Here is a 27,240-nt window from a genome sequence, read left to right as displayed (position 1 = left end):
AAAACACACATATGAAACAGGTGATAAGTGATTGCCATAATGGATATAATGGGTAGTATAGATAGTATAGAGAATAAACGCTAGGGAAGCTAGAGGGGCACATGATCCGGGAAAGGTTTATGGTGGGGAGAGGAGTTGAACCACACATGGAAGGAGGCCAGGTTTCAGGTGGGTGGAGAAGAGAGAGATGTCCACTTAAATCGGGAGGAAAAATGGGCTCAGAATTTTCCCCTCATGCTGTTGCATATGTTGCATATCAGGCAGCTGAAATTCTACAGCCCTGGTGACACAATGGTTATGAGTTACGGCTACTAACCAAAAGGCTGGCAGTTTGAAACCCTGTGGGGCAGTTCTACTGCATCCTATAGGGTCGCTGTGAGTTGGAATTAACTTGACGGCAACAGGTTTTTATAATGGGAAGAGAGGAGTCCCTGGGTGGTGCAAATTGTTAATGTATTTGGCCGCTAACCAAAAGGTTGGAATCCAAGTCCCCCCAGAGATGCCTCAGAAGAAAGGCCTGGTAATTTAATTCTGAAAAGTCAGCCATCAAAAACCCTGTGGAGCACAGTTCTACTCCGACACAGATGGCATCGCCATGAGTTGGGATTGAGACGATGGCAGCTGGTTATAATGGGAAGAACCCTGGACCATAAATGGGAAGATCTTTGTTCTGCCAATTGCTAAGCTGATGAATTTGGGGTTGGTACTTCTTTAAGTCTTAGTTTCCTCGTCTGTGAAATGGGTAGCATCCTACCATTATATGCCTCAAAGTTTTGTTGGGATCTCCAATGAAAGAATGTGTGTGAATGTGCTTTGCAAACTAAATGTTTATGGGATATAAATGTCAGTTGAGATGATGATTGGCCAGAGATATAGACAGAAGAAAAGCACAAAATCAGGACATGAAAGGACAGTTTAGTAGTTACAACACTTCCTGAGGCAATGTGAGTAGTTTTAGAGAAAGAGGGTGAAGTATCTTCGTGGGGCAATGTCACGGGAAGGGGCTAGTGAAGGGTGGACGGGAGAGTGGTGATACTTCCCCTCTGTCCGGTCAGCGTGGAGAGGTGATGGGCGTGAGAAGACTTGAGGAGGAAGAAGTTTGCCGGGGAAATGGCATGCTTTGGAGAAACTTTGGTGATGGGTGTAGATTTTCATGTATTTGTATTTAACCTAACAAAATAGCACTTTCTTGAGTCTTACGGGCACATGGCTGTGCTAAATCCTTTAACATGTTCTCATCAATTGAGTAGGCAGACAGGGCAATTTCTTCTTTCCTCTTTCACTGTTTTTTTTTTTTTAATAGTCTTAGAAGCATGCAACACAGGGCTCAACAAATAGGTGAAGTAGTTTTGAGAAAATATTATCAGTTGAACTGGGTAGTAGTAGCTAGAGCTTGGGCAGCAGGCCTGGGTTGATCTATCACACTTTTCTTTTTAGATCAAGGCATAGAGACACCATGGATTATTAAGGCTTAACATAAACTCGTAATGATTTATAATGCTGAGGATCAGATAAGACAGGGAAAAATAAAAGTCCACACCATTGGTAAAGATATATTTTCACTTTTGTTTTGTGCCATTTCTTCCCTAAACATTTAATAGATTTTTAACAACTAGTTTAATTTTTCTTTATGCATTGAACCTTCTAGTGGACACAAAGCAAAAGCCAAAAGGCGTGTAGTAGGAAGGAGAAGAAAAAGGAAAGAACTTGGAGGATTCACATAAAAGCTGTTTAGGAGGGATCAGTCCCTGGAGAAGGACGTCATGCTTGGCAAAGTAGAGGGTCAGTGAAAAAGAGGAAGACCCTCAAGGGAGTGGATTGACACAGAAGCTGCAACAATGGGCTCAAACACAGCAACAATTGTGAGGATGGTGCAGGACGGGGCAGTGTTCCACTGCATTGTGCATAGGGTCACTATAAGTCAGAACTGACTTCACAGCACCTAACAACAACATAAAGGCTGCTGAACTGACTTAGCTTGGTAAATTTCCTCCCTGTTTCTCTTCATTACACTCTATTCAAACTATTCTCAAAGGATTCATTTTGGTCAAATCTAGACCTTTTCTCAGTGCTCATTCTCCTGAATTCAGGCTCTCTTTCAGCATTGATCACATCCTCCATCTGCAAATTATCCTTTCTCTAGACCTGTCTAGACTTCCTGTTTCTGTTCTCATCTTCCTCAAATTTCTCCTCAGGACTGTATCCATCTTATCTGATTTAGTTCTTGGCCTTCTGTCCTTCTGTCTCTAGAGCTTCTCTCTTGGGAAATTCCTTAACCTCATTTACCTTCAACTGTTAGCTCCGTGGTATGATGGGACCACCCATCTTTTCAGTCTTAATCTAACTCTGGAGCCCACTCAGTTTCCTCTTGCTAGCAGGTGATTTGACTTTTCACTCGCATGCAATTTGAACATGTTTAAAGCCAAATCTATCATCTAATATTCTCTTGAGGAGCCCCAGTGATGCAATGGTTAAGCGTTCAGCTGCCAACCAGAAGGCTGGCAGTTTGAACCCACTCAGGAGCTCTGCGCGAGAAAGATCTAGTGATCTGCTTCTGTAAAGATCACAGCCTAGAAAACCCTGTGGAGCAGTTCTGCCAAGTTACATGGGGTTGCTATGGGTTGGAATCAACTTGATGGCACCTGTCATAGATTGAATTTTGTCCCCCCAAAATACATGTCAACTTGGTTAGGCCAGGACTCCCAGTATTGTGTGGTTGTCCTCCCTTTTGTGATTGTATTTTTATGTTAAAGAGAATTAGGGTGGGATGTAACACCCTTAACCAGGTCATATCCCTGATCCAAGTAAAGGGAGTTCCCCTGGGTATGGCTTGCACCACCTTTTATCTCTCAAGACATAAAAAGGAAAAGGAAGCTAGCAGAGAGGGGGACCTCATACCACCAAGAAAGCAGTGTAGGGAGCAGAGCTAGTCGTTTGGACCCGGGGTCCCTTTTACAGAGAAGATCCTAGTCCAGGGGAAGATTGATGAGAAGGTTGACAGAGAGAGAACGCCTTCCCCTGGAGCTGATGCCCTGAGTTTGGACTTTTAGCCCACTTTACTGTGAAAAAATAAGGTTCTCTTTGTTAAAGCCATCCAGTTGTGGTATTTCTGGTATAGCAGCACTAGATGACTAAGACAGCACCCAACAACAATAACAATATCCTTTTGCTGTGGTGTGGCTGGCTGAGTTTGAACCACCAACCTTTATAGATTAGCAGGCGAGCACAAATCATCTGCACCACCCAGGGTCATTACATGGGGTATGTATTCTTAGCCTTATACTTGGATGGATTGGGAGACCCCCTACTTACTATCTTTGATGCTTGACTGAAAACAAAACAAAGCATTGCTGTTGAGTCAATTTTGACTCATAGTGACCCTATAGGGCAGAGTAGAACTGCCCCATAGAGTTTCCAAGGGGTGCCTGGTAGATTTGAATTGCCGGCCTTTGGTTAGTAGCCATCACTCTTAACCAGTACAGCACCAGGGTTTTCTTGGTGCTTGATTCTTGTGCTTATTCCACAAAATCATAGGCACCAAACATATTTTAGCTAGGAGGGACTTCATTTACTCTAATTCTGCCACTTCGTGGGTAGGAAACTCTGGTCCAAAGAGTTTTTGTGATTTGCATAGCTTGTTGGTATTAATGTTTATATCACAACTGAGATTTCCTGATTCTTAGATTCTGTCCACTGTTAGATTAAATCTTGGCTAAAATGCAGATATTTTTGGGTGGGATGGGTCTTTTTTTCAAAAAATTTTTAATTGAACTTTAGATGAAGGTTACAGAACAAACTAGTTCCTCATCAAACAGTACACACATTGTTCTATGACATTGGTTAACAACCCCACGACATGTCAACACTCTCTCTTCTCAACCCTGGGCTCTCTATTACCAGCTTTCCTGTTCCCTCCTACTTTCCAGTCTCTGCCCCAGGGCTGGTGCACCCCTTTAGTCTTGTTTTGTTCCATGGGCCTGTTCAATCTTTGGCTAAAGGGTGAATCTCAGGATTGGCCTCATTACTGAGCTGAAAGGGTGTCTGGGGTCCATATTCTCAGGGTTTCTGCAGTCTCTGTCAGGCCAGCAAGTTTGGTCTTTCTTTTTGAGTTAGAATTTTGTTCTACATTTTTCTCCAGCTTTGTCTGGGACCCTCTATTATGATCCTTTTCAGAGCAGCCAGTGGTGGTAGCCAGACACCATCTCGTTGTACTGGACTCAGTCTGGTGGAGGCCGTGATAGATGTGGTCCTTTAGTCCTTTGGACTAATCTTTCCCTTGTGTCTTTAGTTTTCTTCATTCTTCCTCGCTCCCGAAGGGGTGAGACCAGTGGAGTGTCCCAGATGGCCGCTCCTAGGCTTTTAAGACCACAGATGCTACTCACCAAAGTAGAATGTAGAACATTTTCTTTATAAACTCTGTTATGCCAATTGAGCTAGATGTAGGGATAGATCTTTTAATTGTTATGGCTTACTAATATGTGTGAATTAGCCAGTTGGATCCTTCCAACTGAGAGCTAGTTAGGATTGCCACATACGTCATCTGGCCCATCTGTCCTACAACTGTAGGCCAATAAATGTTTAATCTGTTGTTGTTAGCTGTTGTTGAGTTGGCCCCAACTCATGGTACCCCATGGACAACAGAACAAAACTCTACCCTGTCTTTGCCATCCCCAAGATCAGTTGCGAACCAGACTGTTGTGATCCATAAGCTTTTCACATTGGCTAATTTTTGAAAGTAGGTAGCTAGGTCTTTCTTCCTAGTCCATCTTAGTCTGGAAGCTTTGCTGAAACCCGTTTAGCATCAAAGCAACACACAAGCCTCCACTGACAGATAGGTGGTGGCTGTGTGTGAGGTGTATTCACTGAGAATCAAACCAGAGTCTCCCTGCATTGAAGGTGAGAATTGAACCACTGAACCACCGATGCCCCGACAATGCCTGGTCCAGACCTTGTAAAAGGTAACTGCCCATCAACAAAGGCTGCGTAACTTATATTGAAAGATTCTTTCAACTTTTCTCAGCCTTACTATACAGTTAGTGGATTTGCTTTAACTCATCCTTCCTCTCTCCTAATTCCCCTTTCTGTCAAGGCTTTGCTTGTGTAAAACTTTGGGATTGAGGGGGCAGTTTGCATCCGAGGAAAAATCTAAATGAATTGGCTTATTTGAATATCAAAACCGTGATCTTAGACTCAGTAACACTTTGAAGATAATCAGGAAATGAAGTTGATCTAGTCCTGGGGGCTTTGGATGAGAGACAGACCTGTATTTCCATTAGGGCAGTAGTTACGTTGGCTAAATATGTGCAGGGTTTTCCATTTGACCAAATTTCTTTCCATTCTCCCTAACTGTGATCCCCTCCAGGGACCCACCAGGAGGCCTGCTTCAAGATCACATGAGTATCAACATGTTGTAAGGCATTTCCAGGAACTCCCCCAAACACACATATCTTTACTTATAGCTGCTCCTGATCCTGTGACCTGCCTGTTTTTATGACAAAGCCCTCCTTACCTAGTCTCCCTCTTTTTTGAGCTTCCCTCACTGAGTGACAACTTCTCTTGGGCTTAGAGGCCATTTGTGCTGAATTTTTACCTGATTTCTCTAAAAACCAAAAAACTAAACCCATTGCCATCAAGTCAATTCCAATTCATAGTGACCCTATAGGACAGGATAGAACTGCCCCACACAGGTTCCAAGGAGCACCTGCTAGATTTGAACTGCCAACCTTTTGGTTAGCACCATAGCTCTTAACCACTATGCCACCAGGGTTTTCTGGTTTTTCCAGTGATTCAGAACTCTACATAAGACAGGGGTAGGGCAAGTGCTCTTCATTAGCATAGAAGACATAGGCATTCAGGCAGAAAAAAATTAGAGTCTCTGCAAAATGCTTGTACCCGCTCCCCTCCATTTGCCAAAGGAGAGAAAGTCCCTTCCAAGTTTTTCAAGTTTTTTAAAATCTAAAATGTCTTTAAACACACGCTCACATAAAATAACCAATTTTAGCTTCTTGAAGTATTAAGCTTAGACTCTCAAATAAGTATTTATTGCTATTCATGGACTTTCACCTCAAGATGAATTTGCTTCATAAAAAGTTATCAACAGATCAGATGCATTGCAGAGAGACAAGCATGCAATGTCATGGTCCCCAATAGATCAGTTCCATTTGTCCTACGTATGAATAAATGGTAATTGTGGCAAGGTCTTCTTGGTGGAAACTACACCTTTTCAATATGGAAGCAAAAGATTCCTTTATGAAGAGTTGCCGTTAGCTAGTGGGCAATAGAAAATACTATATCACCCTTCAGAACTAAAGGACATTAAATAAGCTAGACCACTGTTGTCCCTTGAAGGTTTGGAAGTAACCAAAAACATAAACCGAACCTGTTGCTGTCGAGTCACTTCCAAATCATAGTGACCCTATAGGACAGAGTAGAACTGCCCCATAGGGTTTCCAAGGAGCTGGTGGATTCAAACTGTCAACCTTTGGTTAGTAGCCATAGCTCTTAACCACTGCGCAGTGGTAAAATTTAAGAGGTAATTAGAACTTATGAAGGCCCAGTTCCAAGGCTGAACATACTTGTGAGGGGTATTGTAAGAGAAAATCCTTGGATTGGTTTTAAATTTGCATCCATTGAAACGTTCTTGTGTAGGATGTTGGCTGAAGGAGGAACTGTAATTTTAGAAACACCGCTGGCATTCTGTTAAAGGGAGGATTGTTTCCATCACATTTTGTTTTTTTGGGGGGGTGGTTTGAATTGGATCTCTCTTTTCCCATACTTTAAAAAAAAAAAAGGAATTTGGGTTTGTTGTTGGTTTTGTTGTGCTCTGTGCTCTCTCAGGGAGGATTATCCTTATGAGGAAGTAACGTGGTGGGATAATATTGAATTTCAATTCTTCTAAGTCCAAATATTCTTAGTCTTTCCACTTTCTTCTTGCCAGGAAACAGAGAGCTTGCTCCATGCGACAGAGGTATGTTGAGCCCTAATTCTCACAGATAGAAACTTGAGGTTAGATGGGAACTGATAAGTTTTGACATCCTAGAATCCTGCCTGAGGCCAACAGGTACTTTGGAGTTTGCTGAGAAGAAACAAAGGCAGCTGTGCTTCAAAACTGGGCTTGTCCTTATTTGAGCTCAGATGATAATTTCCCCTGCTGTTAGGAACTCTATTCTTTTCATCATTTGCGTCTTCACTCTTTGGAGGCATTTGATCTTTTTCCACACAAGGCTGGTACAGAACTATTTGGCAGTCAAATGAGTGGGCAATCCATGAAAAAATGACCTTTTTTTTTTTTTTTTTGCATGAGTGATCTTGGAAGTGCTGACGAAGTTGTTTATGTGAATGGTTACTTAAAAATATTATTCTCGGTCGATTTTTTTAAAAAATGTAATTTAGTTCTTTATTTTTTTCCCTTTTTCCCAGCAGAAGTAGAATGTGAACTAATACCATTGTGTGCAGTTTGGTGCCTATGATTATTTCCTTCTGTCATCTTCTGAGATTCACATTTAGTAGCTTTGGTGTTGCAATGGTTAAGCACTTGGCTGCTAACCTAAAGGTTGGTGGTTCAAATCTACCAGCTGCTCCCTGGGAGAAGAGACCTGGTGATCTCCTCCTGTAAAGATTACAGCCTAGGAAACCCTATGGGGCAGTTCTACTCTGTCCCATAGGGTCACTATGAGTCAGAATCCACTCGACAGCACACACCACCACCACCCTTGAAAAAAGGATTTAAAATAGTTTTTTCTTGATATTCATAATATGTCAGTCAGTGTTTCAGCTGAGAATTATACTCTGTATCACATTGATCAATTGTAGAGCATACTTTGGAATTCAATAATAGCTAGTTATCATTTACCTGGCTGTGTTTCAAAGCAATAGCATTGAATGTTCAAATTGTTTAATTTGTCTAATGTAAGACCAAGCATCTAGAAAGTTAAAGCAGGATGAGGGTATTAGACATCACCTAGTATGAACTCTTAGACTTTGGAGATGAGAACATAGAGGACTTTAGAAATGAGAATCTGAGTCTTACATGAAGCCACAGAGCTAACCTGTGGCCGAGAGAAGAGAGAAAGTTTCCAAGGGAAGCAAGCTTTTTGGGTGAAAGACTTCTTAGGGCCCCTGACATGCTTATGTGTATTGCAAACCTCCAAGGTGGGGAAAATTTTTTAAAAGAATTTCTATTTTGAGATAATTGTGAGGAAATTTAATAAGCAGTGTTTCCCAGTTTATTTGGTCAGGGGACTCCTTTTTGTCAGATTCCTGAGCAGGCCTAGTGTCCATCAACTGTACTTTAGAAATGCTATCCTAAAGCTTTACCTAGACCTTTGACCAAAATATGTATTTTTTACTAAATGGAACAAAGTCTTAACAGTTGTACTTTTACATTTTGCTGGCATAGTTGTTCTGTATCTGGAGAAAAAGCTATCACGATGCAATGGAAATGGGAACTTAGAACACTAATGGGAATTATATGTGTACGGATGGTAGTAAAAGTCTTTGGGGTCGTTTTTTGCCCTGAATCTTCAAGACATAACTTAGACTTGAGTCCAAGAAAAGTCCATTTATTCATAAGGGAGTGAGAGGCTCCTTAAGCTTCAATAGGTAAATCATAGAATTAAGGCAGAGAAATTAGGTATGTTTTGTTGTAAGGAGAACAAGATTCCTAACTGATGTGGATGCATATGGAGGCACGAAGAATGAGCTTCTTGCTTCCTCTCATTTACCAATGGCTATCCAAACTATTATGATGACAATTATTGTGTCAGTTCCAAAGAATGTTTCCATAGTTATTATTTTATGTGAAACTAAATATATACACATGTATAAAAAGGTCACACTCAAAGAAAACATTCCTTAAATTGCAGCAAAAATTGTTAGACTGAACAGGATTCATTAGAGACTTCTATTAACCTCCTCCCAGGAGAATGTTTGAGCTGAGGACAGAAATTGATGTAGGTCACGCTGACCTCTACATTGTTTTCCCAGCACTTAAAAAATAGTGATTGGCACAATGTAGATGGTCAGTAGATATTTGTTGAATAAAGTAATTTAGTTTATTTTATCAATTATTTTTTTCATTGAAAAGGTAATACAGACATATATTAAACATTATAAAAGATTACACAGTGGAAAGTTATGCTTTTTCACACTCAGGATTTCCAAGCCCCTACCCTTACTTCTCCTCTACAGAAACAACCACCGTACCCAGTTTGTAAAATATCTCTCTAGAAATATTTTATGCATATTTAAGTATACACACACACACACAAACACACACACATACACAAAAGGAGTCCATGGGGGGTGCAAATGGTTAAGTGCTCAGCTACTAACTGAAGGTTTGGTAGTTCACATCCACCCAGAGGCATTTCAGAAGAAAGGTGTGGCAATCTACTTCTGAAAGAACCAGAACCAAACCAAACCGGTTGCCGTCAAGTTGGTTCCAACTCATAGCGCCGCTGTAGGACAGAGCAGAACTGCCCCTTAGGGTTTCCAAGGAGCAGCTGGTGGATTTGTACTGCCAACCTTTTTGGTTAGCAGCTAAGCTCTGAACCACTGTGCCCAAAACCAAACCAAACGCACCACCATCGAGTCAATTCTGACTCATAGAACCACTATGCCACCATTGAAAACCCTATGGAGTACAGTTCTATTCTAAAACACATGGAGTCTTCACACAGTTATTCTTACAAACAAGCCACATAGTATATAGACTGTCATGCACATGTATTGACTTTTTCACTTAAATATGTAGCTTAGTAATGTGAATTTTGAAAATTGATATGTGAGAAATTATATGTCATTGATATTTTGCTTTTCATTTCTTTTTGAATTGAGGTTGGCCATCTTTTCATATGTTCATGAGCCATTTGTGTTTCTTTTCCATGAACTCTAAGTTCTTTGTCAATTTTTCTGTGGGTGTAATGGTCTTTTATAACTGATTTGTAAGAGGCCTTTATATGTTAGGGGAAATGAACTCATTGTCATATGTATTGAAATATATTTTCCAGTTTGTCATTTGTCTTTGACTTTGTATGGTGTCTTTTCTCTGTGAAGAACAAAAGTTATGTAGTCACATTCACTAATCTTTTAGGAATTTGGGTTTTGTGTGTTGCTTAGAAAAGCAACACAATTCAATTAGTTTCTCTGGAGCAGTTCCTCAGGCCCCCACAGACCTGGTGGCCCACTGGTAATACGTGGTAACTTGTAGGAGAGGAATCAATTTTCTAAGAGCCTAAATGGAGTCCTAATTTTTCTACAGCTTATTTTGATAGAAGCTGTTGCTTGGATGATAGCACATATCAGCATATATTCTTACTTATTTTGTGTTTCTGGCAGCATTTTGTTTTTTATCTTAATTATTTTTCGGTATATACTACATAGATAGATTTGGTGAACCAAAGATGTATCCGGTTTTGAAATATGCTACATAAAATACAGTCACTGAAATGTGCCTTGATGTTGCTATTGAGGTTATATTTTGTTGTGGTGGTTAGTTGCCATCGACTGGGCTTTGGCCCGTGGTGACTTTATGTATAACAGAATGAAACAGTGCCTAGTTCTGAACCATTTTCATGATTATTGGTATGTTTGAGTCCACTGTTGCAGCTATTGCCCTAATCTAGCTCATTGAGGGTTTTCCTCATTTTCATTGTCTTTCTACCAAACAACGGTGTCCTTTTCTAGCAATTGGTCTCTCCTGATCACGTGTCCAAAGTACTATACTTTTACGCAAATAAAGCACACCTTCTATGCTTGTTTGCCAGCCACTTCCTCCCCTACAGAGCTATTTTCATAAATGCCACTATGCTAAGGTTTTTTACATGCTGCTATTAAAAAAAAAAAAAAAAAGCATAGCGGCCTTACAAAAATACCTCAAGGAGGTGGGAAGTAGTTGGCAAACAAATGTAGAAGGTGCGTGTTATTTGCATAAAATTATGGTGAGTCAAAGTCTCCCATCCTCACTTCTAAGAAACATTCTGCTTGGATTTCTTACTGGCATCATGTTTTTATGAAAAATCAGGAAACTTAGTACCTGTTACACAGTAAGTACCGAGTAAAATATTGCCATATGATGTATTTCATGACAGAATATGTCAGAAATCTAATCAGCTGTTTACAAAATTTTGTATGGAATTGGAGAACCCATTTTCTTAAATAGATTACAAGGAACCCACATGTACTCAGGACAGTGGTAGATTACCCAATAAGCAAGGTAAGCACAGGTTTGTTTGTGCTTACTTTCTAATCTATAGTGAATGATTTCACATGGGTTTATTTCTTAATCTGTAGTGGTGAAACCGATGTGAGATTGATCACTACAGATAAGGAAATAAACACAAGTAAACCTGTGTTTACATTGCGCACTGGGTAATCTGCCCCTGTCAGGAATTCTAAATTTGAAAAGAGGCTTTGTTTCTGTAGGAATGTGTAGTGGGGTTGGGGGACAGATGTTTAGCCATATTTAGAAGCAGAATCTTTGATGTGGTGAAAAAAAAGTTAAATTGTTCACTACAGATGATCTAGTAAGCAAGTTAAACACTGTGTTTACCTTACCTATTGGATAAACTGACTCTGACTCAGTATTAGGAAAACCAGATTATGGACTTTATATGTCAAATTCACTCTAATCCCCCATGGTGTAGAACAGTACTGACACATTGTAAGTGATCAATATGCATTTACTTCTTGCCAGCTCACAAACTTTTGTTACTATACCGTAATAGAATAAGCACAGAACTTGAGAGTAATTGTTTAGAAACGTTATACCAATTCAACGGAATAATTTTGTCAATTAAATCTAATAATACAAATTTGGGTGCTTGTAATTTGTATATCTTTTTAACATGTTATTTTTCTAGTCACTCGTTTTTGTTTTATAAAAGTATCAGTCTGTAATGGATTTGAATGGAAAATTGGAAATTCCGCTGCAGATAGTTTGAGAAGCTCTGGACTACATGCTACAGAAAAGAGAGGATAGTACATTTTGACTCAAATTTCAGGAAATTCATATATTTGCCATCTGACCTAATGTATATGAATTTGAGTTTTTTCATATGCTCGATGAGGGTAACAGGCCAGATCAGGGATTACTGCTTTTTCCTCTCCACACTCTATGCGTTGAAAACAAATTAAACTTCACCTCCTGGAGGGGGAAGAAGTATCTACAGATTACTTGGAAGTCTTCTGTAAGAAGGATTTGTCTCTTCTTCCTGTTTATTTATTTATTATTCAACCATGTATTTATATCAGTATGAACTCATGTATATTTATATATATAGATATTTATTTTATATTTGGGGTTATACTTCCACACTATGTTATTATTTTCCTGCTCAGATTGTTCCAGGTTTGGCCCTTGGGAGCTCTTTCCACTGGGCTCTGTGTCCCTTTGACATGCTTCTATCCTATTGTTTTTTGAGCACTTGCTTAAAAAAAAATGTACAATTTTAGTTATTATAAATGTGTACAATCATGTAACCACCACTCCAGTCAGGAAATAAAACCTTTCCATTACTCCAGAAAGTTTCCTGAACTTCCTTTATGTAAATCCCGGCCATCTATAGGCAACTATTCTGATTTTTATCACTGTAGGTTAGTTTTCCTCTGATCTTGAACTTCATATGAATGGAATCATATAGTAGGTACTCTTTTGTGTTTCTGAGATACTGCACATTGTTGTGTGTATCAGTAATTCATTCCTTTTATTGCTGAATAGTATAACATCTTATGGATTTGTGTTTATTCAATATCGTATTGACATACATTTGGGATTTTGGAAATTATTGCAGTTATGATTAAGATGCTATCAACAGCTTTGAGGGCATTTGTTTCATTCTCTTTTGGGTAAATACTTAGAGTGGGACTCGTAGGATAGGTGTATGTCAAACCTTTTCCAAAGTGTTTATAATATTTTAAACACTCAACAGTAATGCTTGAGAGTACTCATTTATTTGTGTTGTTTTACATATACTCCAATTTTGCTAGTCTTTTAAATTTTAGCCATTTTGGTGAATATAAGGTGGTACCTCAATGTAGTTTGACATGGTGGCTGCAACAATGGGCTCAAGCATAACAATGATTATGAGGATGGTGCAGAACCAGGCAGTGTTTCGTTCTGTTGTACATGGGATTGCTATGTATCAGAACTGATTTGATGGCAGCTAACAACAACAATGTAATTTTAATTTTAATTTCCTTGATGACTAACTTGTTGAGTACATTTTCATGTGTTTATTAGCAATACATAGAATTGAAGGAAAACTCATTAACAACCTACAATATGCAGATGATACAGCCTTGCTTGCTGAAAGTGAAGAGGACTGGAAGTACTTACTGATGAAGATCAAAGACTACAACCTTCATATGGATTACACCTCAACATAAAGGAAGCAAAAACCCTCACAATTGGACCAGTAAACAACATCATGATAAATAGAGGAAAGATTGAAGTTGTCAAGAATTTCACTTTACTTGGATCCACAATCAATGCCCATGGGAGCAGCAGTCAAGGAATCAAACAATGTATTGCATTGGGCAAATGTAATGCAAAAGACCTATTTAAAGTATTAAAAAGCAAAGATGTCACTTTGACGACTAAGATGCACCTGACCCAAGCCGTCGTATTTTCAATTGCCTCATATGCACACGAAAGCAGGACCATAAGTAAGGAAGACCTAAGAATTGATGCTTTTGAATTATGGCATTGGCAAAGAATATTGAATATACCATGGACTGCCAATAGAATGAAAAAATCTGCCTTAGAAGAAGTACAGCCAAAATGCTCGTTGGAAGCAAGGATGGCAAGACTTCACTTCACGTACTTTGGGCATGTTATCAAGAGGGACCAATTCCTGGAGAAGGACATCATGCTTGGTAAAGTAGAAGGCCAGCGAAAAAGAGTAAGACCCTCAACGAGATGGATCGACACAATGGCTGCAGCCATGGGCTCAAGCATAATGGCTGGGCACAGGACTGGTCAGTGTTTTGTTCTGTTGTACATAAAGTTGTTATGCATTGGAACCGACTCCATGGCACCTAATGAAAACAGCATTAGCAATTCATTTATCTTCTTTTATGAAGGGTTTGTTCAAGTCTGTTTTTCTTTTTTTTAATTGGGATGTTCATCTTTTTTATTACTGACTTGTAGAAGTTTTTTATATATTCATGATACAAGCTTTTTGTTAGATCTATGCAAGATGGATTGACATGGTGGCCATAACAATGCGCTCATGAAGATGGTGCAGGACCAGGAAGTGTTTTGTTCTATTGTACATAGGGTCGTTATGAGTCAGAACCGACTCGATGGCACCTAACAACAATAGTAATATATTGTGAATATTTTCTCCTTGCCTCTGACTTGCTTTTTCATCTTAATGTGTCTTTTAATGAGCACAAAGTTTTAATATTGATTTAATCCATCAATTTTTTTTATGCTTTTCGTGTCATGGCTAAGAAATCTTTGCCTACTCTGAGGTTGTGAAGGTATTTTTTCATTCAGAAAGTTTATAATATTAGCTTTTACTTTAGACATATGAGGTATTTCAAATTATTTTTCTGCATATTGAGTAGCTCTGTATGATATGAAGACTGTCTTTTCCTCATGGAATTTTTCTGGATCCTTCGTTGAAAGCAAATTGACTGATATGTGAGTTTATTTCTGGATTTTCTATTCTATATCATTGAACTATTTTTCTTTTCTTGCACCAGTACCACACTGTCTTGAGTCCACAGCTTTAGAGTAAATTTTGAAATTAGGTAGTAGTGTTAATCCTCTGTATTTGTTCTTCATTTTCAAAATTCTTCTTACTACTCTAGGTCCTTTTAGTTTCCATAAAAAATTAGAATCACCTTATCAATTGCCACCAAAAAAAAAAGTCTGCTGGGATTTTGATTGTAAGTGAATTAAACATAGAGATCAATTTAGGGAAAATTGACACCTTAATAATATTGAATCTCCTGAGACATGGGCACAATACATCTCTCTATTTATATAGGTCTTCCTTAAGTTTTCTCTCAGCAGTGTTTAGTAGTTTTTAGTGTAGAGGTCTCATATGCTTTTGTTGAATTTATCCCTAACTATTGTTATGACGTTGAGGCAGAATATTGAATATACTGTGGACTTCCAGAGGAACAAACAAATTTTTCTTGGAGGAAGTACAGCCAAAATGCTCCTTAGAAGTGAGGATGGCGATACTTTATCTCACTTACTTTGTGCACAACAGGAGGGACCAATCCCTGGAGAAGGACATAATGCTTGGTAAAGTAGACGGTCAATGAAAAAGAGGAAAATCCTTGATGAGACCAATTGACACAGTGGCTGTAACAATGGACTCACACAAGGCAACAATTGTGAGGATGGAGCAGGACCAGGAAGTGTTTCTTTCTGTTGTACACAGTGTCACCACAAGTTGGAACTGACTCGATGGCACTTAACAACAACAGTAAGAGTGTTTGATGATGTTGTAAAGGGATTTGTTTTTTAAGTTTTATTTTCCAATTAACTTGTTGCTACTATATACAAGTAGGACTGCATTTTGTATATTAACCTTTTTTCCTATGAGCAGGATAAATATCCTAAATTAAATTATTACTTCTTGTCGTTCTTTGTGTAGATCTGTTACGATTTTCTGCACAGAATCCTTAGGGTTTTCTAAAGAATAGTTTTCTCATTTTAAACAATCTGTTGCGTTTTCTTTAAGGGACAGTTTTACCTCTTTCTTTCCAAATCTTTAAGTCTTATTTTTTTCTCACCTTATTTCACTGGCTAGTATATCCAGTACGGTAATGAATAAAAATAGTGAGACAGGCCATCCTTTGTCTTGTTCCCAATTTAGAGGGAAGGTGTCTAATATCAAACCACTAAATGTGATGTTAGCTGTACGTGTTCTGTAAATGGCCTTTTAGCAGATGAAGTTACCTTTTCTTACTAGCATGCTTGGAGTTTGTTTATAAACCATCAATGGGTTTTGAATTTTGGCAGGTGCCTTTTCTGCAGGTATTCAGATGATTATATGGTTTCCTCCTTTCAGTGTGTTTATAGGGTGATTTATACTGATTGACTTTTGAATGTTAAGCCTGAGATAAACTTCAAATAATCATGATGTAATATTCTTTTTATATATTGCCGGATTCAGTTTTCTAATATTTTGTTAAGAATTTTTGCATCTATGTTTCTGGGAGATGCTGGCCTACAATTTTCTCTTCTTATAATGTTTATGTCAGATTTGTATATCAGGATTCTGCTGTCCTCATAAAAACAGCTGCTGACTGTTTCCTCTACCTCTGAATGGGTTTTTAAGGTTCTTTATGAGGGCGCTGGTGGCACAGCAATTAAAGTGATCAACTACTAACTGAAAGGTAGGCAGTTCAAAACCACCAGCGGCTCCGAGAAAGATGTGGCAGTCTGCTTCAGTAGAGATTTATAGCCTTGGAAACCCTGTCGGGTTCCTGTGTGTTGGAATTGACTCAATGGCAGTGGGTTTGATTTTTGGTTTTTAAGTATTTTTGAGCTTTATTATATTTTACTTCTCCAAAGGATAAGAAAGAAATTTAAATATACATTATTATGGATTGAATTGTGTCCCCAAAATGTGTGTCAACTTGGCTAGGTCATGACTCCCAGTATTGTGTGGGTGTCCATTTTGTGATCTGATGTATTTTTCTTATGTGTTGTAAATCCTAATCTGTGCCTATGGTTAATGAGGCAAGACTAAGTTATATTAAAGAGGATTAGGGTGGGATGCAACACCCTTACTCTTGTCACATCCCCGATCAGATGTAAAGGGAGTTTCCCTGGGGTGTAGCCTGCATCACCTTTCATCTTACAAGAAACAAAAGGAGAGAGAAGTGAGCAGAGAGATAGGGGCTTCATACTACCGCAAAAGAAGTGCTGGGAGTGGAATGTGTCATTTGGACTTGGGGTCCCTGTGCTAAGAAGCTCCTAGACCAGGGGAAGATTGATGACAAGGACCTTCCCCCAGAATCAACAAAGAGAAAGCCTTTCCTTGGAGCTGGCATCCTGAATTCAGACTTCTGACTTCCTAACTCTGAAACTTGCTCTTGAACATCAAATAGCTAAAGCAATGGAAGAAATGGTAAAGTAGAAGAGCTGAACAAAAGATTTCAAAGGGCGGCTCGAGAAGGCAAAGTAAAGTATTATGATAACATGTGCAAAGGTCTGGAGTTAGAAAATCAAAAGGGAAGAACATGCTCAGCATTTCTCAAGCTGAAAGAACTGAAGAAAAAATTCACGCCTCAAGTTGCAATAGTGAAGGATTCTATGGGCAAAATACTGAATGACAAATGACACAGAAAGTATCAAAAGAAGATGGAAGGAACACAGAGTGTCACTCTATCAAAGAGAATAGGCAGATATTCGACCATTTCAAGGGATAGCATACGACCAGGAACCAAGGGTACTGAAGGAAGAACTCCAAGCTTCACTGAAGGCATTGTTGAAAAACAAGGCTCCAGGAACTGACAGAATACCAACTGAGATGTTTCAACAAACTGATGCAGTGCTGGACGTGCTCACTCGTCTATTCCCAGAAATTTGGAGGACAGCTACCTGGCCGACTGACTGGAAGAGATCCATATTTATGCCTATTTCAAAGAAAGGTAATCTAACCAAATGAGGAAATTATTGAACAATATCATTAATTTCATACACAAGTAAAATTTTGCTGAAGATCATTCAAAACTGGTTGCAGCAGTCCATCCGCAGGGAACTGTCAGAAGCTCAAGATGGATTCAGGAGAGGATGTGGAACGAGAGATATCATTGTTGATGTCAGAGGACTCCAGGTCTTTGCACATTTCCTAATAATACTTTGTCTTCTCGAATTGCCCATTGATATCTTCTGTTCAGCGCTTTTACTTCATCATTTTTTCCATTCGCTTTAGCTACTTGATGTTCAAGAGCAAGTTCAGAGTGTCTTCTGACAACCATTTTGGTCTTTTCTTTCTTTCCTGTCTTTTTAATGACCTTTTTCATTCTTCATATATGATGTTTTTAATGTCATTTCACAACTTATCTGGTCTTTTTTCATTAGTGTTCAATGTGTCAGATCTATTCTTGAGACAGTCTCTAAATTCAGGTGGGATATACCCAAGGTTGTATTTTGGCTCTTGTAAACTTGCTCTAATTTTCTTTAGCTTCAACTTGAACTTGCACAGGGGCAATTGATGGTCTGTTTGGCAGTTGGCCCCTGGTCTAGTTCTGACTGATGATACTGAGCTTCTCCATTGTCTCTTTCCACAGATGTAGTCGTTTTTACTCCTGTGTATTCCATCTGGTGAAGTCTATGTGTGTAGTTGCTGTTTATGTTATTGAAAAAAGATATTTGAAATGAAGAAGTCGTTGGTCTTGCAAAATTCTATCATGCAATCTCCAGCATCATTGGAAAATGTCTCTAAATATTTGAAAACAATCATTAGTTTCATTTTTGTTCTTGGATATATTTAAACTATGGGCAACTCCAAGACATATAATTTGTTCAGGAGTTTTTTTTTGTTGTTGTTTCTGTTTTCATTTTGTTATTGCTTATGATAACAGCATATGAATAAAAGCAAGAAAACCAATTTGTAGATTGAAGCCCAAAGCAACAGAAGGAAAGTCAGACAAGATCAATGTATTCTACATTAGTGTTCTGAAGAGAATACTCTCATGATTTAACTCTGCTTTATATTCTTATATGTATATAACAGAATGTATACATCTATGTATATACATACATGTGTTCATGTATACAATTATGTATATGATTTAACTATGCTTTTTACTTCTGGAAAAAAATGTATGATTCTAAACTATAGCTCACTCCCTTAAACAGACAGGGGGAAAAGTAGAACAGATGTTTGTGTTATGATCTGAAATTTCAGGGACATAGGAATGATTACTTTTTGAAAGCCAAGGATCTTTTTTTCTTGTATTTGGAAAGCCCATGCCTGGGTTTGGGCACAGGACCATGAAATAGACTTCAGGCACGTTGAGAGCAGGGACTATACTCCAACGCATTTGTGCTAACCTTGGGGGATCACACCTGGAGCCAGTTGTTGCTTTTGGAAGCTTTTTAAAATTTAAATAGGATATTTTCTCCTTTATAACTCCATTTAATTCTGTGCTTCTCACACCCTGATACAAACAAGACAGAAATAACCCATGCTTTGGTTAGTCTTGTGAAGTAATGACTGGTAGCAAGCGAGAATCCTGAAACCAGAGAAAAGGTTTTGAGAAAGACAAAGGCCCTGAGATGGAACCATCTTATCTTCTGTTTTCTTTACATAGAGAATGTCTCTACATGACAGTGGAAACAGTGTTTTGAACAAATATATGAAAAAATGTTTAGTAGGCACATTTTTAGTAGCGTTATGATGAGAAACAGATGAAGCTGCTGGTAAATCACACCCAGTATGAACTGCCTGCATACCCTGTGTAGATGTGTAAATATTTAACTAGAAAAACAGTCACATGAGAACGATTCTGGAGTAATCTTGGAAGCAGGAAGCCACAAATTATAGGTCTGAAATTTACCATGCATGGCTTATGAGTCCAGATAAGTAAAACCAAATGAAAAGACTAAAAATTTTCTAAATAGTTCATGTTTTTTAGTAAGGGGAGGGAAAGGAAAGGATTAGGGAAAATTTTAATATAACTTTCTTTGAATACAGTCAGTACATTTAATTATAACCAGAGCTCAGTGAATCATATGATAGGAATTTAGTTATGCATTTGAATCTAGGATATATTAGTTAATTTATGTAGGAAAAATTACCGTCAAATTGTAGATTATACTAGGTTAGGTTCTAAAGTCAGCATGCAAGGCAAAAAAATCACATATATTCAGACTTACCTTCGAGAACCTCACAGGAAGACATTATGTTGGAAAAAGACCCTTGTTCTGTCCATCAGTCTACTAACAGCCAGTGTGGGAACAAATCCCCGTATCTTCTGCGTGTTCCAGGTATAGAGGTTGGCTGTTGTTTATGGGCCAAATGGGGGTTGGGGAAGACAATTATTAACATCAAGAACATATTGTTTAGAAAATGCCAAATCAAACCAAACCCATTGCAATGGAGTCAATTCTGACTCATAGTGACTCCATGTGTTTCAGAATAGAACTGTGATCCACAGATTTTTCTTGAATGTAATCTTTATAGAAGTAGATTGCAAAGCCTTTCTTCTGCAGTGCTGCTGGGTGGGTTTGAACTGCCAACCTTTGGGTTAGTAGTCCAGTGTAAACTCTTTGCTCCACCTAGGGACCGTGTAAAGAAAAGAGACATTCTTAAAAATGTAATCCCACTATGACTGGTAAGGTGGAGATGGAAGCAACCTTGCTCACAATCTGAGGCTTATACGTACTGGGAGGAAGAGCAGAATCAGTCTCCTGCCTTATTTCTTTGTTTTCAAATTTGATTTTGATTACATGAAAATGATATTCTCTAATTACATTTTGTGCTTTTAATTTTTTTATTGAGGTATCATATTCATAGAGCTATAAGCACGGACTGTAAGTGCTACCGTTCTATGAGCTTTAGCAAATACATGCATCTGTGAAACCCACAGTGTTACCTGGATCCAGAATACTTCCCTTTGTGCCCCATTCTAGTCAACCTGCCACCCCTACCAGGGGCACCGTGGTTGTGATTTATGTCTCCATAAATTAGCTTTGCCTGTTTCAGAACTTCATATCAATGGCATCAGACAGCATGCACTCTTACGCATCTGGCTGATTTTGTTCAGCGTCACGTATACAAGATTAAACCCTGGTGGTGCTGTGGTTAAGAACTACGGCTGCTAACCAAAAGGTCAGCAGTTCAAATCCACCAGCCACTTCTTGGAAACTCTATGGGGCAGTTCTACTCTGTCCTGTAGGGTCGCTATGAGACGGAATTGACTTGACTGCAACAGGATTGTTTTTGATGTATCAGAAGTAGTTCATTCCTCTTCATTCTGGGTATTCTAGCATATAAATATATTACAATTTGTTTTTTCCTTTCTTGTTGATGCGCATTTGGGTTGTTTCCAGCTTGAGGGCTATTATAAATAAAGTTGCTATGAATATTAACACACAAATCTTTGTGGGGATATATGTTTTCTTTCTCTTGAGTAAATACTAAAGAGTAGAACTGTTGGTCTACATGTTGTTATTGTTAGGTGCCATCATGTCGGCTCCAACTCATAAGGACCCTATGTACAACAGAATGAAACGCTGCCAGGTCCTGCGCCATATTCGTAATCATTGCTATGTTGGAGCCCATTGTTGCAGCCCCTGTGTCAGTCCATCTCACTGAGCACCTTCCTGTTTTTCGCTGACCATCTGCTTTACCAAGCACGATGTCCTTCTCCAGGGACTGTTCTCTCCCAATAACACGTCCAAATTATGTGAGATGAAGTTTCACCATCCTCACTTCTGAGGAACACTCTGGCTACATACGGTATGTTATAATTAACTTTATGAGAAACTGCCAAACAATTTTCAAAAGTGGTTGTAGCATTTTACACTCCCATCAATGCTGTATGAGAATTCTGGTTGCTCCCCATCCTTGCCAACATCTTTTTAATTTTTGCCCTTATGGTGGATATATAGTGGTATCTCATTATGGTTTTGATTTGCATTTTCCTAATGGCTCACTGCTGAGCACTGTTTTGTATGCTTATTGGTGCCACTTGCAGGTCTTTTGTGAAGTGTCCGTTAGATCATTTGTGCATTTTCACTTGAACTATTTGCTATATATTCTAGGTGCAGGTCCTTTGCCAGATGTATGTTTTATGAATATTTTCTCCAAATCTATGGTTTGCTTATTTTATTAACGGTACTTTTGATGAGCAGAAATGTTTAATTTTTACTTTTATGCCTAGTGCTATTTCTTGAGTAAGAAATCTTTGCCTATGCTGATGTCACAAAAATATTCTTTTATATTTTCTTCTAGAAGCTTTGTATTTTTAACTTTTTATGTTTAGAACCATTAGGTAGGAGTTGAAGTCAGTTCCCGCCCCCCTGCCCAAGGATATCCAGTTGGTTCAACAATACTGTTGAGAAGACTTTTCTTTCTCCGTTGATTTGCTGCGGTGCTTTTGTCGAAAACCAATTGACTGTAAAAATGTGTGTCTATTTCTTAACTGTCTTCTGTTCCGTTGTCAATTTCTGTACCATCATGCCAGTATCACACTGTCTTTATTATCGTTGTTGGTGGTGTTAGGTGCTGTGGGGTTGGTCCTGACTCATTGTGACCTCATGTACAACAGAACAAAACACTGCCCAGTCCTGCGCCATCCTCACGATCATTGCTTGAGCCTATTGTTGCAGCCACTGTGTCAACAATGCATCTCATTGAGGGTCTTCCACTTTTTTGCTGACCCTGTACCAAGCGTGATATCCTACTCCAAGGACTGGCCCTCCTGATAACATGCCCAAAGCATGTGAGACAAAGTCTTGCCATCCTTGCTTCTGTGGAGCATCCTGGCTGTACTTCTTCCAAGACAGATTTGTTCATTCTTCTGACAGTCCCTGGTATAGTCAATATTCTTTGCCAACACCAAAATTCAAATTGTCGTATATCTTCCTCTATTCTTCTTAGCCCATGTTTTACAGATTTTAGTGTACAGATTTTAGATATCTTCTGCTAGATTTACCTAAAAGCATTTTATGTTTTTTGATGCTATTGTGAAGGGTTGTTGTTGTTACTAGGCGCCATTTAGTCGGCTTCGACAGGGTGACCCTATGTACATCAAAATGAAACACTGCCCAGTCCTGCACTGTCTTCATGATCGTAGTCATGTTGGAGCCCATTGTTGCAGCCACTGTGTCAATCTATCTCTTGTAGAGTCTTCCTCTTTTTTGCTGACCCTTTAAAGCATATTGTTTTTTAAATATCATTTTCTATTTGTTCAATACTATTGTTTTTGTTTATTGACTTTGTTTCCTGAGGCTTGCTGAATTTTCTTACTAGATAGAGTTGATTTGTAGGTTTCTTTGGATTTTCTGCATACATAACCATGCTGTCTGTGAATGAAGATAGTTTCACTTCTTTTTAAAATATTTTTGCTTTTTATTTATTCTTCTTGGGCTATTGAACTGATGAAGTCTGCTAGAACAATTTCAAATAGGAATGGTGGAGGTGAATATCCTGGTGTTATTCCTGATCTTAGATGGAGAGTGGTCAGTCTTTCACTCTATGATGCTAGCTATAGCTTTTTGTGGATGCCATTTTTCAGTCTGAAGAAGTTTCTTCTATTTGCTGAGGGCCTTTTTTTTTTCTTTTTTCAAAATCATGAATAAGTGTTGAATTTTGTCAAATGTTTTTTCTGAATCTGTTGTGGTGATCATATGATTATTCTCTTTTCTGCATATCTTCTGAATTGCATTGATGGCTTTCAAAAGTTAAACCAACCTTGCATTTCTGGGGTACAACCCAAAAAAAACCAAACCGACTGCTGTTGAGTCGATTCCGACCCATAGTGGCCCTATAGGACAGAGTAGATCTGCCCAATAGAGTTTCCAAAGAGCGCCTGGCAGACTTAAACTGCCGACCTCTTGGGTTCCTTTTGAAAATATTGCTGGATTTTATTTGCTAATATTTTTAAAAGACTTTTGTCTTTGTGTTTATGAGGGATATTTGTCTATACTTTTCTTATAAGATCGTGGTCTGATTTTGATTATGCTAGCCTCATAGAAGTAATTTAGAAGTGTTCCTTCTAACCGTTTCTGAAAAACAGAGTTAGTAATACTTAACCTCTCCACATCATAGGGTTATTTAGGAGTCAATTGAGTTAAAGCATATGAAAGTCCTTAAAAATATAAGTGATGTGCTATAAACATAGAAAATATTAATATTTTGTCATCCTTCTTAATATTGTGTTAGTACGCCACATAAATATTCTATTTAATGAACTCCTATATTCTGATATTTCTAAGTTGTGGCAACTTCATTCATTTATCTATAAATGTGTCATTAACTTGACATATATAATTGAAAGACAGTACATTTATCTTAAAAAAAAAAACAAAACCCAATTGCCATCGAGCAGATTCTAACTCATGGTGACCCATGTGTTGCAGAGTAGAACTGCATTTCCTAGAGTTCTCGAAGCTGGGGCCTTTCAGAAGCACATTGTTAGGTCTTTCTTCCGAGGCACCCATTGGTAGGTTTGAACTACCAACCTTTCGGTCAGTAGTTGAGTGCTTAACCGTTCATGTCACCTAGAGACTTCAGGGTAATACAGAAGTAGGTCAGATATGTGCTGCTTTATATGGAACTATTCGTAATTACGAGTGTGTACATCATGAAGTCCAGAGCTCATCCTCAAATATCACATATATTTACTAATATACTTTTATAGTAATATTTAAATATACTTTAATTCTGCAAATTGGTGGTCAGTGTATGGGGGAATTGGTGATAATTATTCACCAACACATTATTGTACTCGCTCACGGTCCTCCCTTCCCCTGGTCTTGTCAATGTGTGGCTAGAATATATATATATCTTTGGTTATATATATGTCTTCTGAAAATAGTCAGGGATCATGCTTATTCTTTTGAAAAGATGATGCTAAATTAGAAATTTTTGAAAGTCATTATACCTATTCATTTTGACATGCAACCCACTCTCAATTCAATGAAATAAAACTTTTATTAGAGGTTGTGCGGTAATTTTTACATGGAGTGGGGAGAGGACTGTGTTTGTATCTAAGCATCTGAAATACAAATATATTTATTAAACTGAAATTGTTTCTTCAACTGCAGTTACCTTTGAATCAATTAGCAATCTGTTTCTAAATAAGGTCATAATTCTCATGTAAGAGTGAGGCACTAGAAGGAGAAGAAAACAGCAAACAGGTGACGACGCTTCCCTTGGCAGCACTGAAGTGAAGGGGAGGGTACACATTGGGGCACCCAGCTTGGCACAAGGTTGAGCACTTTGCTGACCATAAAGTTGGCAGTTTGAACCCACCCGGAGGCTCCATGAGAGAAAGACCTGACTATCTGCTCCTGTAAAGATTAGCCTAGAATACCTAATGGGACAGTTCTACTTGGTGACATGGGGTAGCTATGAGTAAAAATTGGCTTGACAGCACCCAACACAACAACCTAAAATAGGGTTAAGAATTTTCACATTTTAGCCTTGACTTTTTTTTTTTTTTTTACTTTGGCATGCATTAATTGCCCAACAAATATTTATTTAAAAAAATTCAAATTTGCCTCTGTCTTCACTACCTGGGAACAGATAGGAGTGAGGATCGGTATCCCATGAGTGAGTAGAGGGGCACTAGTGGGCCTGGACTATCAGCTCCTGAACTTGGTATAGAGCTGTGGGACTGAGACAGATAAAGTACTGGATATAGGGTGCCCCAGTCATCAGTGGTTGATATGGCTCCTTCCCACTTGTGAATCTTGTCACAAAGGTAATTGACTTCCTTGAAGCCTCTGATCCTAATTCTTTATGTTGCCTTATTCCTTATATTATAATTCTATTCAAAGTAAAGATCTTAGCAGTGAATTCCAAGCTTGAGATCTAGACTACTTATAACTCAGTTTATTTTTGTTAATAAAACAATTATTATTTGAGAAAACTCTTGGCTTGGCAGTGTTTAAAACTCTTCTTCAGATTTCTGAGGGCTCCCACTCTTAGAATGTTACCTCTGTACTTTCAGGGACGTTTTCTTTCCCTATAGACATGTCATAATCACAGGAATGCTTTGTTTCATGCCCCATACCCCATGTCCCATGTCCCATAAATATTTACTGAGGACCAAGACCATTAAGTGCTAGGACGCAACGGTGAGCCATAACTGCCCCTGCCCCTGCTCTCCTGAGCCATTCAGTCTTGCAGGGGAAATAGATGGAATCAAATAACCACGCTGACAAATAACTGAGATGGAGCCTGAATGGATAGGAAGGCATCTATGAGAGTCTATCTCTGAGACTTTTAGGGACAAAAGATACCTTCAAGGACTTGCTCTTTTGTTGTCTTGATCTTACCTCATTTTGTGTGTTACAAAGCTGAGAGCTATTCAGAATGTCACAGTTTTCATGAAAGGACTTGAGATCAGCTGGTAGTACAAAATCTGCGATAAGTCAAAGACATCTACTACTGCCCATTTTATATCCTTATCTAACTACTTTTTTTTTTTTTGTATCTAACTGCCTGGTCACCATCTCCATTATATATTCAATGTAATTAATACAGTAATTACACAGTAATTAGTACACTTCTAAGCTCTCCTTTTTGTTAGGAGAGGCAAAGAAATTCTTGAGATGCTTTGACTAGGGAAAGAAACATAAGAGAAAGGAAAGGTTAAAAAAGGTTAGAAGAAAACAAAAGACAGCGTTTTCCGGGTAAATATATCTGGCCTTTGATCAGTTGTCCTTAGTATCTTTGATAGTAATGTACACATATGTATGTTTACATATTTCTTTAAATTTCTATTAATTGGTTCAAACTTAATATACAGAAAAACCAGTCGCTGTCATGTTAATTCCAACTCATGGCAACTCCCTGTGTATCAGAGTACAACTGTGCTCCACAGGGTTTTCAGTGACTGATTTTTTTGGAAGTAGATTGCCAGGCCTTTCTCCTGAGGTGCCTGTGGGTGGACTCAAACCTCCAAACTTTCAGGTGGCACCAAGTGTGTTAACCATTTGCACTACCCAAGGACTACCTATATACAGAATATTATCTCATTAATCTTTACAGTATGCTTTGACCTCTCTTGGCAGAACTACTGGGCATAGGGTCATATGCCTGACTGGATTCTTCTATTGCCATTTACCTTGTACAAGCCACCCTAACTCCATGCTTAGTTTGTTCATCTCTAAATCGACCTGAGAATACTCCAAGGATTTGTTTTTACGATCAGAACGAAATCAAACCAAGAAGGATTCTGAAGAGTATACATATAAGTGTAAGTGATTGTCATGGATTGAACTGTGTCCCCCCAAAATATGTGTCAGCTTGGTTAGGCCAGGATTCCCAGTATTGTGTGGTTGTTCTCCATTTTGTGATTTTTCTATGTATTATAAATCACAATCTCTGCCTGTGGTTCAAGAGGATTACGGTGGGATGTAACACTCTTGCTCAGGTCACATGCCTGAACCAATGTAAAGAGCGTTTTCCTGGGGTGTGGCCTGTACCACCTTTTATCTTACAAGAGATTAAAGGAAAGGGAAGTGAGCAGAGAGTTGGGGACCTCATACCACCAAGAAAGCAGTGGCGGGAGCAGAGTGCGTCCTTTGGA

The 27,240-nt window shown here is 38.6% G+C and overlaps 1 protein-coding gene across 20 annotated transcripts in view; it reads left to right on the top strand.

The window, feature by feature from the left end:
• The window catches only part of IPCEF1 (interaction protein for cytohesin exchange factors 1), a 319,466-nt gene that overhangs the window by 13,840 nt on the left and 278,386 nt on the right, over positions 1–27,240 (top strand). For 9 of the 20 annotated variants that reach the window (XM_064292423.1, XM_064292503.1, XM_064292438.1 and 6 more), the window contains exon 2: positions 13,241–13,977. The exons of 10 other annotated variants lie outside the window; for them this stretch is intronic. In XM_064292423.1, the coding sequence (XP_064148493.1) occupies positions 13,428–13,977 (550 nt within the window). In that variant the 5' untranslated portion in view covers positions 13,241–13,427. Of the gene's footprint in view, positions 1–13,240; positions 13,978–26,722; positions 26,908–27,240 lie in introns of those variants that run through there. One more of the 20 variants, XM_064292466.1, reaches the window with a different exon arrangement.

Source organism: Loxodonta africana, chromosome 1 (assembly GCF_030014295.1).
Source record: "Loxodonta africana isolate mLoxAfr1 chromosome 1, mLoxAfr1.hap2, whole genome shotgun sequence".
Lineage (NCBI taxonomy): Eukaryota > Metazoa > Chordata > Mammalia > Proboscidea > Elephantidae > Loxodonta > Loxodonta africana.
This window is presented reverse-complemented; position numbering and strand designations above follow the sequence as displayed.